Source organism: Megalobrama amblycephala, linkage group LG5 (assembly GCF_018812025.1).
Source record: "Megalobrama amblycephala isolate DHTTF-2021 linkage group LG5, ASM1881202v1, whole genome shotgun sequence".
NCBI classification, from domain to species: Eukaryota; Metazoa; Chordata; class Actinopteri; order Cypriniformes; family Xenocyprididae; genus Megalobrama; species Megalobrama amblycephala.
Window position 1 is genome coordinate 27090542 of NC_063048.1, and position 16683 is coordinate 27107224.

At 37.5% G+C, this 16683-nt stretch overlaps 2 protein-coding genes across 2 annotated transcripts; both read right to left on the minus strand.

The window, feature by feature from the left end:
* Positions 1-3324: 3324 nt before the first annotated feature.
* pcare1 (photoreceptor cilium actin regulator 1) lies at positions 3325-9234 on the minus strand. The gene is made up of 2 exons (XM_048191584.1): positions 5515-9234; positions 3325-3682 (listed from the first exon to the last, which is right to left on the minus strand). The coding sequence occupies exons 1-2, from the start codon at positions 8832-8834 to the stop codon at positions 3550-3552; spliced, it is 3453 nt and encodes a 1150-aa protein (XP_048047541.1). The 5' UTR covers positions 8835-9234; the 3' UTR covers positions 3325-3549.
* Positions 9235-9481: 247 nt separating this feature from the next.
* On the minus strand, positions 9482-15309 carry LOC125268930 (G-protein coupled receptor family C group 6 member A-like). Its single transcript, XM_048191587.1, has 6 exons — positions 15060-15309; positions 14416-14704; positions 13557-14288; positions 13224-13439; positions 12820-12937; positions 9482-11900 (listed from the first exon to the last, which is right to left on the minus strand). The coding sequence occupies exons 1-6, from the start codon at positions 15254-15256 to the stop codon at positions 10798-10800; spliced, it is 2655 nt and encodes an 884-aa protein (XP_048047544.1). The 5' UTR covers positions 15257-15309; the 3' UTR covers positions 9482-10797.
* Between the last annotated feature and the right edge of the window lie 1374 nt (positions 15310-16683).

Genomic DNA, 16683 nt, shown 5'->3' on the forward strand with positions numbered 1-16683 from the left:
ATGTCACGCACTTTTTAATTTGTACCCGAGTCTTTTTACTTTTGTTTTGCCTTTAAAGTCTATAGTTTAATTCTAAAGCGTGACCCAAGAGAAACGATTGCGGGCTGTGAAAGTGTATAGGCTTATTATTGGTTTGACCCAAGGAATGACGACTCTTCTTCACTGAACTAGTAGATGATTTGTGTCTGAATGAGACTGATTGTGTCTGTCTGATTGACTGAATGAAAGTGAGTGTGTTGACTGCTCAATTCAGCATGTGAGTCTTTCCCGTTCACAACAAAGACAGAATGGATTGATTTTAATCCATTGTGTCTTTAGTGAGGTTTTCCCTAGCGCTGGCTGGATGACTCCACCCTCCCAAATGTTTACATCGTCAACACCTGTTGCTTACTTCCCTTTGGGGAAAAGCAAGACGGGTGGCAGCCTGTTTGATTTGTTTCATTTTGTTCTTTGTTTGGTTGCGTTTCATTTTTCACACACCACAATGCCACAGCACATTACATTCCCCTGCATTCATTACACTACGGATGCCTGACTGCTACATTACACATATCTTTTGTATAGTTTTCCTTTCGTTAATAAACTTTTGCTTTAATGTTCGGTTTTCTCATGTTTCCAATTTTGTTGCATCCCTTTTGAGCCACAGGGTGTAACAGACACAAACACGTTACTGAAACTTTATTAATAGACTATTGTTGTCTTTTTTGCTAAAAGTGTAGTTCACGCAATGTTAGAAAATGTATTTGCTTTGTTGTCATTTGTGATTTGTAGACACTGAAATGCAGATTAAATGCACATTGTTCTTAAGGAGGGGTATCTTCCCCCATTTTACCCGATGTACTTTCCAGAACTTTCAGCAGTACTTTCCACATTTCATTGTGCATTGCCAGTAAAACAATGTACACCACAATGACTTTTTCAGCAATTATAATTCCACAGATGAACAGCTGTCATATTTTTTTAGAATTAACCAAGATTTAACAGTGTTAAAACTTGATCTTAAATGAAGATTGTTTTATATGTTTGTCAGCTGTTGAAAAGAACACACAGTACATTCTCTCTCATGGGACTCACTTTACAAAAAAAACCATAACAAAAGAAAAAATGCTATTGAGAGTTATGGGAATTTTGTGCACGCAGCACAGTTATCTCAGGTAGTAAAAGCTGTTTTGGTATTTGTCGCATGCTAGCTATAGATGTTGAATGCTACACTGAATGTTGAACATACCAGTCACGGCACCTAGGCTGCATTCCATTCCACTTCTAGACACGCACTCACAAACTTCCCTAAGCACTTCCCCTCTGGGGAATCCTTGTCGCCATTTTGAAGTGCGTTCCACTTTGTGAAGTGGACGAGGGAAGTTTATATGGACACTTCAGGCAGCTATATACCACAATGCAACACGTTTGTGACGTCACCGCATATCATGTTTAATTTACCCCACCACAAACAACTCTATGATATATTAATAATTTTTTTTTTTAATATTTAAAACAACCCAAACCTATATACCTATAGAATGCTGCATTAAACAATTTCGTAGGGGGAAAAAAATAAATAATAAATCAACTCCATAGCGGATTCAAGGGCTTAGGACATTCCTATTCAGACCATTGCAAAGGTTCTGCCAGTAGTAGGCACTCATGCAACATTAGCAATGATGTACATCCGAGTCAACGAGACTGAGGGAAGTTAGTGAGGGAAGGGCATAAAAAAACAAACTGGAATGCACCCCTAGATGACGCCTGTAGGGTCCTGCTTAAAGGGATGTTGTAGCTAGCACAGAATGCCTATCAGCAAAAACAATGTGTCTGAAATTTTTTTGAATAACTAAATACTTTAAATAGTAACTAAATACTTTATAACTTAATACTTCATAACTAACTAAATAACTAAATATTTTAAAAGTATATTATTCTATGTAGTATAAATGTCTGTAGTATGAATGTAATCCAGACATATTACACCCATTTTGTCATTTTCATGTGACCCGTGGCCACATGGGATAGTAAAGTGTCCATCATATGCACACTTCCGAATCTCGCCGGAAATAAAAAGTCATACTTTTCACCTACTATTTTATGAATACTGTGAATTTGGAAATACTACTCTTTTCACTTACTCTTTTTCGCCTACACTCTAAAAAAAGATGGTTCTTTAAAGGGATAGTTCACCCAAAAATGAAAATTTTATGTTTATCTGCTTACCCCCAGCGCATCCAAGATGTAGGTGTCTTTGTTTCTTCAGTAGAACACAAATGATGATTTTTAACTGCAACCGCTACCGTCTGTCAGTGGTATAATGCATGTCAGCGGGAACTTGGACTATAAGAGTAAATAAAACATGACAGACAAATCCAAATTAAACCCTGCGGCTCGTGACGACACTTTGAAGTATATGCGCGAGACATCACTGCCGTTGTCAGAGCGCGATCAGACCAAACGAATCGAGTGATGAATGCCGTTGGACATAGTGGTGTATTAGAGGTAAAAAATGATATAAATACTGTTCGGTTTCTCACACAAACCTATCGTTTCTTGTCTTAGGACATCAATGTGTCGTCATGAGCTGCAGGGTTTAATTTGGACTTGTCTAAGCAAGTTTTATTTACTCTTATTGTAGAAGTTCCCATCCACTAGCATTATTTGACTGACAGACGGCAACGGTTGGAGTTAAAAATCATCATTTGTGTTCTACTGAAGAAACAAAGTCACCTACATCTTGGATGTGCTGGGGGTAAGCAGATAAACATCAAATTTTCATTTTTGGGTGAACTATCCCTTTAAAGGTTCTTTACACATAACAGTAACAGTTCTATGACAGTAACATGCGGATGCGGCTAGACAGTTCCAACCAGCGTGGTATGTTGATGCCTTGTTAATTTATTTCCTTCTTTTTTGGCAATTATGCTTAATTCATAAAAATTGTGGAATATACATTGGTCAAATGAATTATACTTCTGTAGGATGAAAATAAATAGAACACTTATCTGGAAGAGGTTTAACCAGAAACTGGCTGGTTTACAGTTTAATCAGATATTTTTCAGTGTTGCATGTTTTTTTTTCCCCAGTTGCTTTCATAGAACATGATTCTTTGTTATTTTAATTGTTGTTTTTCAATATAACAATGAGCCCAAATAACCCAAACCAAGTTAAAATGGTTTTGAAATAATAATAATAATAATAAATTATACGATTTCTCAGTGTAAAATGAGAGTTGATTAGGGGTCTTGAAAAAGTAAAAGAAAATATCTTTGATACATTTATTTTTTTATATATATATTTTTATATATTTAGAAATACAAATATAAAAAGCCAGCAAAAAATATTCACAATACAAAACATTTTCAAAACAAATTTCAGACCAAATGAATTGAGGCAACTAGACCAAATACTGTATATGCTGAAGCTTAAAAGATGAAAATAACAGTGATTGGACGTGATAATGAGAAGGCCTTCTCAGAAATAGCTATTTTCATTTCCCAGCAGGAAAAAAAGGATTTAATCCCATCCAAGGTTTGCTAATCCATAATCCCACTTGCTCCTTCTTCATTTCCCCCATTCCCTCTGTAAACCCTGGCCCACAATGCACAAGTCTGGATGTGAGACAGACCGAATTGCCCCTCTGATTTCTGTTTGCTCCCTCCATAGCTTGTCTCCTCCGACTGGACCATCTTCCAATCTGTCATAACAAATCAGAATAAGGGCATTAGTAATTGAAGGATTAGGGAAGTGGGCCAGAGCTGGTTAGCACTGGTCAGCAGCAAGTCATTAAGAGCTTAGTTGTCAGGGATTAGGATTTATATTACATTGTACATGAGAGAGGAAAGTGTATCTAAATCGCATCTTGATGATATAGATTTAATGTTTCCCCTAGTTATTTATTTATTTACCCAATTTGAATTACCTCTTGACATGGGGCACACCCACACTCCCTTTCATATTACTGTGGTTTTTTTTTCCCATCAGTCTTTTTTTTTTTTTTTTTAGTTTTTCCACATGCATGAAAGCTTCTCATCCTGACCTGAGAGTTATCTTGCTCCACCTTAGTATGCAGTTTCCAAGAGATACATTTGTTAGATGTTATTGTTGTTGTTGTTGTTGTTGTTGTTGTTGTTTTGAATGTTATTCTCAGAATTGACAAAGTATACATATATTATATGAAAATGTCAGACTGTCCTCCAAAAAAAACAAAAACTACCCTATTGGTAGTTTTTCACCTTATTACGACCTATATTTACTTTTTAAAGTCATGCACCCTCTAGCTGGCGTAAAAATAATGACAGTGTCGAGTTACGTCTGTCGTCATGAAATGACGTATGACTGTCGTTACCAATCAAAATGAGTGTGCATTTAAATGCAATATGTGGATGTTTTAAACCATTTGTCCTATTTCCATTTAGCAAAACTAATTTTTTTTAATTAACGACTACACCCACCCTTAGTAATTTATAGTGTATATACTCTTTATGAGCACATGCGTTCTCTGGGATCGAACCCACAATCGCATGATCACGTGATTGTATATTGTTGTGTATTGCAATGCTCTGCCAATTGAGCTACGCATAACCCGAAATCCGACGCAGATAAAAGGGAACAATGCATTAAAATGAAAGTGTCCTGTTGTCGATAGGGGCGCAACTTTAGCAAACGCTACTATGGGTCGTATTTCAGGGAAGTGAGAAACGACCTATATAGGTGTATTGGTTGGAGAACGTGTTGGAAAATGTAATTGTTGTAGAATGTTGCTGGATATACTATATAATTTCATATTTTGAAAATGGTAAAGTTTTAATATTTAATGTAAGTATTTTTAATACTGTGTATCTGGCACTACAACGTACAAGTACAAACTTAAATAAAAACCAACCACAAATAGATTTGTCCCTTGTTATTCACCCGAGAGCTGAGTGGCATTTACACAATGAACCCATAATTGAATTTCAAAAAATGCACTCTTTATTATGACAGAGACAATCATAGTGCATGTCCTCTAACATTTTCATATTCTCTTTAAAAATGAAATCTGGAACAAAGGATGCTATTTCAAGCATGAATGGTACTTGCTTCAGATTCCCTTATCAAAAAATCAAGAAACAGATACTGTATCGCTTTTGAGCGTCACAGCTGAAAGGGTCTGAGTTCATAGATCAGAAATTAAAAGCTTAAGTTTTTCACTTCAGTGAAGTCAATAGTACTGCTCACAGGGCTTTACTGCATAGTTATCATAACTGTTTTATCACCCTTATCTTCTTCAGAACATTTGTGAAGTTGTGTTTCTGGGTCATTAAAGCAGATATTCATTTTCTTGATGACATGGATAAGCAAGCAGGTAGAAATGTTGAAGTGTTAAGAAAGACAATTTTAAGTTGACTGAGGTGTTAAGTCAGTTCTGTGCCATATGAAATTCTAAATTTCAATGCAAATTTAATCTATTCAATGCATATCATACTAGATAGTAAGTAGTTATACTTCAGCCTTTCATTTGATATCAAAAGTGAGAGTTAGACTCACCCATGGGTGCTAATTGCTGGTTCACTCCCACAGGTCTCTGCTACAGAGATGACTGGAATCCTGGGTGGCAGGGTTAGACTGGGCCTCCTGTCTGACTGGCTGCGCCGGATGAATGGCTGAGGCCCTCGTGCAGACACTGGCAGCCGACCACGCTCACCCCATGGACGAGGCAGAACACTGCTACCAGTGGAGGCCCATGCCTGAGGGGGCTTTGGTGTAGGAACAGGTTGAGCCTCAAATAATGATGATGAAACCGGGCAAAACACTGATCGGGCATTACTAAATACTCTCGAAATGTCCTCAGTACTGTTTTCTCTGGACCGTCGCTGCACTTTTGGGGAAGCAGGAGGTGATGGTGCCTTAAAGGGATAGGTTACCCCTGTCATCGTGATGGGGGTGTGGTCTTGTCGCGTTGCAGGGGTGCTTGGAAGTGTTCGTTGGCCAGCGGAAGGTGGGGTGGGGAGTTTGCGAACTACAGGAGGACTCGATGAAGTTGAAGAAGAGGGTTGACTTTTCAATACTGGAGGACTAGGGAGCCTTCGATGTAACAGAGGTGTGGATGGTAACATGCGGAATCTGGATAGAGGTGGAGTGGAAGGGTTTTGGCTCCTGCAGGCACTGTTTGGCACTTGTGTTTCATTGGTACTGTTCTCCTTTTGTGAAATCTCTACATCACCTTGGCAGGAGGAAATCTGCCTGTGGCCCTGCTCAGCTGTAAATTTCTCTGTCAGTGAGTCAGAAGAATGCCTCAAGTGGATTATCTTTCTTGCTTGTTTGTAGAGGGAGGCAGCCTCCTCGCTTTCCGTGTCTGTTTCATGGCTGGAATCATGGTGACCACCCTTCAGAACTCCTCTGGTTTCCTGGTGTGTGGAACGAACTGGTGACATACTAACAGAGCCCTTACACAAATTCCCCCTACTGGGTAGCACTGTAACAGAGTGCAGAGAGGCTCGTAACCTATGAGACATTGCAGTCCTTTTTGGTAGGGTGGATCGTCCCCTGCTTGTTACATTTTCTCTTGTGTCCTTTGCCTGTACATTTTCAAAGGAATTGTCCATGAGTACCTCAAGTGGAGGGGGTGGTAGATTGTCAATGTCAATATCTTCTGTCCTTTCAGAACATCGTGACTCCCCTCGACCACTGAGTATACTATTTTCGTTGAATGCTAATGTGCCAGTGGCACTTAAACCTGGAATGATGGGAACACCACACTTTCTTACACCAAGCATTTTTGCACTGTCTGGGATCTGTTTACTTTCCTCCAACCCCTGACTAAAGGTGTCAATCAGTTTTTTAACAGAATTCCTTTCCTTATTCAATCCTGAAGATTGGCGAGGTGATGGTGGAGGGCTTGGCACAGGTATTACCTTAACAGGCCCTATAACAGGTGGAGCTTTCGTGTCTTTTTCCTTTTTCTTTTCTTTGTCCTTTTTCTTTTTTTCTTCCATCTCTTCCTTTTCACTTCCTTGCTCTACTTTTGTATTGCATGACTTTCTTTGATTACTTGGAGAAAAAATGTTCCTATTTAAAGAACGCTGCCTCTCAAAGGCAACTGATGAAATGGTTTGCGGTTGCTGGTTTTTCTTAGATGAACCTTGCTTTGCATTGCCTTCACACTTAACCTTGGTCATCTTCTCCAGCCTTTGGTTGAGTTCCTTTTGAGTTCTCTCAAGTTCAGTCAGTGTAGGATCTTCTGCTTTATTGCGCAGAGAGTCTGCTGATCTCGACCGTTTTGTAACTGTGGTCTTTTTCTTGGAAGTTTTAGAGGAAGCTGTTTGGGGTCTTTTAGAACTTTTGTCACCATCCTCAGTCCACTGGTGACTGCTGCTCTTTGGGCTATCTGTCTGTTTTTCCTTTATTCCAGAGCCTTGGGATGGCAAAAAACGAATCCGGCCACTAATGGCATCTTTCAGCTTTAATGTCATTTCAATGTTTTGTGGATTCTCTATTCGCCTTGTTGGCAAACGACGTGGTTGACTAAAGTCTGGAATAGAAGAATCTGATTGTTTCCTTCTTTTGTCCTTGCAAATTTCTTCTTCACTACCATTCTCCACATCGTCCCCTTCACCTTCATCCAAGGATACAGAACCAAGTAGTGATTCTGTATCCCTCTGTTCTTTTGCTGTAAGAGTGCAAGTTGAGTCTATAGAGTTAAGAGAGCTGCTTTTGCTCATTGTTTTGAGAAGTCTGCCTCTGTATGAGCCTTGGTGTACTGGTGTAAAACCACAAGGGCTACTTGATGTAGCACGAATGGTTCCAGTTGACTCACAACTTTCTCTGCGTTGGCGCTGTCTGTCTGAACCTGCCAGGGATTCACTTTCTGCCCCAAGTCCACTGTCCTCACTAAAAAGCGCAGAGTCTTCTGGGCCAGGTTTTTTCTGTGATGCAGCCTCAATCCGTGAAAGCAACTGCATTAATCTAGACTCTGAAGCCCGTTTTGTCCTGAGTTTCTCATCCAGAATTTCAGTAATGGAGGAAAAGTAATCCACTGCCTCCTCAAGAGCGGTATCCCCAATTCCACACACTGACTGACCCACTTGACGCATCTTCTGTACAGTATACTGAAGGAGCTGTTGTAGCAGGTCTGGTGGGGGCTCACTACAGGTGGAAGAAGTCAAATTTTTTGCTGAGTTGGATGAGGAGGAATTCTTTTTTTCGCAAGGCCAAGCCAGATGTTCTCCATTTCCTTTGAACATCATCTCCCCCTCTTCCACGATTTCCTGCAGCCCTTTGTTTATTTCCTCATAGCGTAATATCATGAATGCCACCATGGGTTGCAAGGAAATTTGGGTTTGGGCTGCATGATCTAGTAACCCTAAAAGATCTTCATATTTAGTGATGCTAGGGTTGAGATATGCATACGCCGCTTGATGAGCCTTCACAAGTGCCTCTGGAAAGTCTACCTTTTCTTCAATTTTTCTTTCCTTTTCTTTCTTCTTGTTTAGTTTTACAGCTTTAGGAACTTTCTTTGACTTCTTTGCACCCTTTTTCTCATATGCTTCTCGTTTTTCTTCTTGTCTTTCCTTCCCTTGAGATAATATATTGATGCTAATCTCTTGTGTTCCCAGTTTGGCAGAAGCAGCCCCATCAGTTGCAGGCTCAGCCAAAGAGAATTTCTTCCCTAATGATGTGGAACTTGTGTTGCTTTGAACCGTTGATTTGTTTCTATCTTTGTCCCCTCTGCAAGATCCTCCACTGCTCCCATCATCAGACTGTGATTCTCCTGGGCTCTCGTGAGTCCCTGGAAGTAGAGTTCTCCCTCTTCTGAATGTACCCTGTACTCCATGGAGACTGTTCCCCCGTGATGGAGAGCAGCCCATTTCAAAGCAATTGCAGTTCACCTAGATTTTGCAAAAATACTGTCCAACAAAGACAAGGAGGCAGACCACTCCATCTGACGCCAGGATGTTTGAGAGCCACCAGCTGCGCTTGTCATTTTCAGATGACTCTAATTACCAGACACACAGTTGACTGTCTCTATGTATCCTAGGAAATCACGGTAGAAGTAACTTTCAGAAAAATCAAATGAAGTGAAGTCCCAATGGAGTTTCTTCTTATTCAGTTAAATTATGAAAAAAAATATATATATTCCACAATTGATCAAAAGTGTTTGTATTTCTTTTGAAGGAAATATTGTCAAGCATTTTCTCTAACACCGAAGAGTCCCTCTGTACCTTTTGGAGGACGAACAGCTAAAGAGATTAGTAAGGATTTGAGAGTAGTCCTAGGCATGCACATATGTCAACTTACAGCAAATAAAACACACGCTCCCAAGACCTTAAGCTTATTAAGGTAATCAGAGTTGTTTTCAGGTAGCTTTTTATAGCTCAAACCTAATCTCCCATAAAAAAGTTGGTCTAAAATAAAATGCTGTTCAGTGAACTATTGTAAATTAAAAATATTCCATTTGATTTTATGCATCTTGTTTTAACCTTTTTCACAGAAAAATGTATTCCCAACATATATTTTATTGTGACACATTGTTTTAAACAAGACATCAAACATTTTAATAAATCCAGTGATAATAATAACATTTATTATACTGTTGTAATAGCACAGTGGCACAAAAACCTGTATTCAGCCCTAGCTGCTGATTGGTGTTCTGACGTCAATGCTAGAGAGGGGAATGCCAGCAAAGCGTCTTGCTTAAAGGGATAGTTCATCCAACTATCAACTACCATAGTAGGACAAAAATACTATGGAAGTCAATGGCTCCCGTAAACTGTCTGGTTATAACATTCTTTAAAATAATTTCTTTTGTGTTCAACAGAAGAAAAAAACAAAGGTTTGGAACAACATGAGGGTGAGCAAATGATGACAAATTTTCATTTTTGGGTGAACTATCCCTTTAAGCAGAAGAGATCAACACCAGCTATTGGATAAAGAATCCAGTGTGCACCAGATAATTTTTTTTAAACATTTTAATAGGACTTTAGAGGGGCATTGTATTATATATACAGTAATATTGCAAAATGTTTACATTAATTTTTTCACTATTTTCTAAAAACAAAAAACATATTGACATTCCACATATTACAAGTTGCATATACTATTCTATTATTTATGTTGGTAAATGTTATTTTGCATTCATAGAACACAATTCACAATTGCACATCACAACACATGTAAGGAATTACAAAACACAACACACACAGGATCACAGCACCCTGCTTGCATTAACATATTTGTACATTTGTGTCTTTTTATATTAAATCTGAAATATGAGATATAAGATTTTTATGCATGTATATAATGTATAAGATTTATTTAAGTGGCACCAATTACACCAAAGAATTTTGTTAATTTTTTTATTGACTTGCCCATTTACTAATTAATAATTTACAAAATAATAATGTCAGCAGTGATCTACTAAAGAGTATATGTCATACAATAAAAAATACATACAATACTTTGTACTTTTCAGTTAGTCATAAGAGACTATTTTACATCACAGAAAAGAAAATATTTACTATTTCTTTTATCATTAATATGTCTCAAAGAAACAAATATTTTTAAAAGGTCATGCATTTTTTAAATTCATAACATTTTGCAGCTGGGATTCAATGCTTATTTTGAACTTGGGAGGATGTTTTGCATTCTGAAAGTTGTAGTATGTCAGAAGTGTCCAATCCTGCTGCTAGAGGGTCCTGTCACTTCTGGTCAGGCACCCCCCACAGGATTGGGCACCCCTGTATTTAGTTTTCAAAGAACATCAAGCACTTTTATTTCAAAAGATCAAGGCAGATTAGATTCTTAATGATATGACCCTTTTAACATTACTTATCAAATGGATTTTCTCCTAGGTCTTTTCCTTATTGTCTGGTAAGGAAATTCCATATTGTATATGTTGTTATCTTGATGTAACTCTTTCCTTGTCAACTGAATTGAACCCAAACCAGTATCAACTGAGTTAATGGTATTTTGTGATCCCATTATAAAATTAGGTTCTGCTGTTATCTCTGGAATAAAATCAATTGAGTCGATGATGATGTGATTACTGGCTTTTGCTATATATGCCTCTCGACTAATCTCTTCTTTCTTCTTGCAGAGAGCCATGTACCACTTGGGTGCAAAGTGACAGAAAATAATTCCATAACATGACACTAAGATAGCAGCTGCTTGAATTGAATAGCGCTCATTGATCTTAGCAATGTACACAGGGGTGAAACAGACCCACACAAAAAGGTAGACTAGCATGCTTAGGATGATGTGTCCGGTCTCATTGAAACGCTGAGGTACTTTTCTCCCTTTAAAGGCCAACGAAAAGCAGATAAAAGCCAGCAATGCGATATAGCAAAGCATGATGGCAAATCCAATGCCAGAACCTTCATTGCACTGTACAGTAATCAACATGCTTTGGTCAGACTGAAAGGTCTCCACAACTGGAGAATCAAATATCATCCAGAAGATACAGATGAGGACTTGAATGAGGGTACCACAGGTTATAATGACAGGGGGGTTGTAAAAACTTTTTATACGCTTCAGGCGATACGGTGGAAGAAAGGTTGCAAAGGTGCGTAGAGCTTTAACCAAAATACACGAGACTGCGAGTGAGAACCCTAAGGCATATAAGATCTGTCGACCCCTGCAAATGTGAACGTTGGGTTTGCCAATAAACAGTATGACACTAGTATAGCTGAGTGCTAACCCTGCCATGATTACAAAACACATCATTCCCCCTGCCTGTTTCATGACAGGTTCTCCAAAAAAGACCAAGAAGATAATCAGGGAGAAGAACAACAACAGATAACCTAATGCAGTAAATGTAAGCAGAACTATTGCATGGGGCCCATCCCATTTCCAATAGTCCTCTTCCTTTGGCTTACACGAAGTCAATCCTTTCAAAGACCAGGTACCATTTTCACAAGGGAGGCAATTTGGTAAGTCTGAAAGAAAGATAAAGTTGCACACCTACTTCAGTAATTCAGATTTATGGTACATTTCCATCAAGAAAATTTCAAGTGTCTCAGCATATGAATTTTACCTTTTTAAATTAGGTTAATCGGGGTTTGAAAACATTTTAAATGTAAGCTATTGAATTCTAGGCTTTCTATAGAGTGCATTAGTGCATGCTTAATTTTTCAGTGACATTGGTTCCAGAAGTATTTGGCAAAGCATTTTAAGCCACGAACCAAGCCAACCAGCTATGAGATAAATCATAACAAAAAATTATTTGAAAATCAAGCAAAAAAGACAAAGGTACAAGACTGTACTTAACTGCTTTAATGAGGGTAAAAAACTACAATCCCATGAACCATTGTGAAAGACATCATCGAATTAAAAATGATGGATAAATATAAAACCATTCATTTAAAGTTGTTGATTATCTAGAAACAATATATTTTAAGTTTATTGCAAAATATGCACATAAATAAGTATTTTGACAGCATAGCAAGAGTTCCCTGCAAGCTCTTTTGGCGTGATTTGCTCTCAAATTTTCTATACAGCTTGATGGGTAATGTAGTTTTTCACAACAAATATTTTAAAAATATGTTGAAATAATGCAAACAGATGGCATATACCATATACCATATACCATCGCTTAACAACCTCTGAACTCACAGTAGATCTTTCTTTAAAGGTGTATAAGTTATTGTAATATATGAATTTCCTTATAGAAAATGAATGGAGGTTTTACTTTCAGAACCCAACTATTGCACTCTATTGACATTTGTGGTTAAAACATAAAATTGCAAGTTAATTGTGTATCAGTTGTGTATCTACTGGCTCAAATTGTAATTTCTAATGAAAATTTAAACAAGAAATTATCCATAGAAACAACACCGTTTACAATTTAATACTTACTTGTTTCATTAGAGTAAGTACCCTCTAAACATTTTGTGCAATTGTGGCAGCATGATGTTTTGAGAAGTTTCTTTGCTGTACCAGGAGGGCAAATATCAGAGCACATTGAAATAGGAACCTAAAATAAGATACATGGAAGCGAGGTTAATATGTAGTCCTTACTTGAAATATGTAATAATGCCCTTTTGATACTGTTTATGATACTATGGGATGCTGGTATGCTTATCCAGCAACCTTTAGTTAACCAGAAAGACCATGCAGGTTGAAACATTTTGGTTGGAGAACAACATGGCTATGCAGTTTGGTTCAGCATAGAAATTTGTGTTGGTTTAAGCTTTTTCATGATGTTATGTATGGTTACATATACTGTACTAATGAGTTTTTATAATCACAGTTATTCTCACCGTATTGCTTGGATTACTCCATGATATGGGTGCCTTAATGTTAACTTCTTTTTCCGTCAGATTGTAATTTCCAACAACAACAAAGCGTCTCTGGCCAGTTGATTCTTGTGGTTGCCAGTTAATTAAATCATAGCCGTTCATGAAATTTCCAGATGCATTGAAATAGAATGTCTGATTGTCCATAGTAAAACTGAGATTTTTCAGTTCCTTGAGAAGCTTTTAAAAAAAATAAATAAATAAATAAATGAGTTTCATGGAAATTATATCAAGACCTGTTCCTTTTTACGCATGTTAGCATAAAGGCATCTCCAAAATGGGATGTAAACAACTTACCTTCCATGGTGGAAAGTCCCTTTCTCCAGGGCAATCAGTTTCACTGCAGTTTAGAAGACGTTTCAAAGCATGAGCAATGGACCATACAGCTAACCTTTCGCCATAGGTTGTGCTGATGTCGACAGCTTCCGTCAGAAAACCTGTGTCTTTCCCTAACTGCTTATACTCCTCAAGGAAGAGGTTTACCGAGCCCGGAGCAAGAGTCAGCTGATGCAGAAACTCCTTAAAACCAGGATTAGGGCCAGTGATGAATGTGAACCCAAAAATGTCACCTAATTGATTGATTCCATCCATTCGCGATATATTTCGTGACATTGACCAAGCATCACTTGCAATCCAAGTACGTGAGATGTTCTGCCGAATCATCTCCTTGAAGAGTTTAGAGACCAGCTCTTCCTTTAGGATAAGTAACACAACTTTAGCTTCAGATGAGAGGATTGTTTCCGCCACCTCTTGGATCCTTTTTTCGATTTCATCGTGAGCTAGGTAATGAGGCAATACTTCTTTAAAAGCTTGGCAGATATCTACATTTTCTGCATCTGCCAAGAAGCTTTGCAAGGCATTTTTCCCATAATCATCATCCCCATAGACCACCCCAACCCAGTCCCAGTGAAAGTGTTTCATGAAATTAGCCAGAGCTTTGGTTTGGTGAACATCACTGGGAATGGTACGTAGGAATGCTGGATATCGTACCCTATCACTAAGCGTTTGTGCAGATGATGTTGTGCTTATCTGAAAGTGAAAATAAGAGAGAGAGAAAAAGTTCAGGAATATTCTTCGAGAATTGTATTTGACTCCCTGAATCAAAATCGAATCAAATCATGAGGTGCTCAAAGATGTACATGATAATGTTACTCACCTGTGGGACCATGTATAGACTCAGAAGACGAGCCACTGCTAGGGAGTCTTCCGAGAAGCGTGCTCCAATGATTGCTTTTACATTAGGCCTTTCAAGCACCTCACATTGGACAGACAGTGTGCCATTCACGGCCAGCAGCTGCTCGGTGCTCTGAATGGCTTTAGAGGCATCAGAGCAGGTGTCACAGATGTAGTAGCCCAGTCGCACACCCGGAAGGTAGCTGGAGTTATTGATTGTTTCAATAGTATGCACAACAGCTAGAATCCTTACAAGTGAAAGGAGATTTAATCTACAACGAAATAAGGGAAATCCTAGTTAGAAAAGCATTTTTTTCTAATCTAAGAAATCTTAGTATTTAATAATAAATTCCTACAATTTTTCTGTACACAAGTTTAAATTTATGTAAATCAATTAGCATTTGGTGTACTCTACAGCACTGTTAACATAACACCTATTCAAAAATAATCTATTAATCTATAACATATTTAGCTATTAAATTCAACAAATGAAATGTGCATTTAGATGCTGGAAAATCAACACTCAGAGTCTTCTAGGCTGCAAGGTAACACACCACAAGCATAGATTACTCTACATACTGTACAGTATATGACAGAAAAACAACAACAACAACAACAGATACTTACTCTGTGCAGTTGTATTTTTCTGGACGTTCCCGCACCTGTAGCGTCTGTACTTTGGAATGACAGGAATTGAGCACCCCAATCCGTATATCCCCATCTGCCCAGGCCCCGCATATGCCTGGCGAGTATTCACAGGCTGACCTAGAACCGGCTAAAATAAGAATGCCTATTAAAGGCCTGTAAAAGACCTGTAAATACATGTCAGACAACCTGACTGTGTACAATATTACTCTTGAGATCAGTTCAACTTGGCAACAAGGGTAAAAAGCATAAGTAACGTGACAGTCTTTCTGGTTTAAATAAGAGAAGTAGGGGGCTGGCTCATTCTGACCTCAAACACAAAAGGTGTCAAGCGATTAAGTTGCTGGATCACATCCAAACATCTGCCAAACGTGCCTTTATTCCTCACAATTCCCCAACAGACCGGTTCTGTGTAATCCTAATAACTCAAATAACATTTCTTTGAGAGCTGAAATTTGAAGCAGCTGTACTTCGCTAAGAAAAAGTGAGGAAATTCCACATGCGTTTTAGTATGTATTGAGAATGTGCACTGAAAAAAAAAAATTCACACAGAAATTGCTTGTAAATATCACATAGCTACGTTTCCATCCACATATTTTATGTGAATTTTGGAATGTTACACAAAATGAATAATGAATCAAAGTTCTGACATAGAACACGGAAGCTCTTCAATGTAAACTGCGTACGACAACAATTCAAACTGTTGAATAAAGACAATTTTCAGTCTAGCCTTTGACTATCAAGTCATGCAATCAATGTGAGGTTTCATGGTTGAGAGGTTTTTCACAAAAACAAGTTTGTGAATCTGTCTCACCATCTTCTAGGGAAATTCTCAACAGTACATTAAGTATTGTTTGTTTATCAGATTGAGACCTACTTTTGACATTTGCTCTTGGCTCTTGTTTAAATGCCAACAGGTAATTCCCGGACGTCATTACTGGAGCTTCTGGCTTTGTCAATCATAGGCAGAAATATGCTGTCAACCGCACTTTATGCATGTCCTCTTAACTTGCAGTGTTCAAATATATAAACAATTCTAATCATTTTCATATAATGGCCAATAACAGATATATGGCAATATTAAAATTCAAAAAAATATTTTTTTATTATTTTACAATATTATGTTATTATTATTTAAACTATTATTTTTTTCTAAATAAATAAAAAAACATTAGAAACTAAAATCAAACGTTTTACAGTAAATACTACATACATTTTAGAGGTTCATTTGGAGATTAAATTTGACAGTGTTATTAAATTATTAGTGTTTTTTAAAGATTAACTTTATTTGAGAGTTAGAGTTGACAGTGGTAATTGTAAATATGAAACGTGATCATGCACAATTATTAAATATCTATTATTGATTGTTGATAAACTACAAAATCTTTCGGCCCATTTTAATTTTAGTGTCACTGAGATACTATTATTGTTTTTATTAATATTTTGAATTTAGTTTTTATTTTTACATTTTGTATTTTCAATTTCTGTTTGTCATTTTTTTCAAAATCTATAGCTTATAGCTTATGCGATAAAATAACTAAAATTCAATTAAAAAAAAAAACTTTTTAATTGAATTTTAGTTATTTTATCGCATCAAGTTAAACTA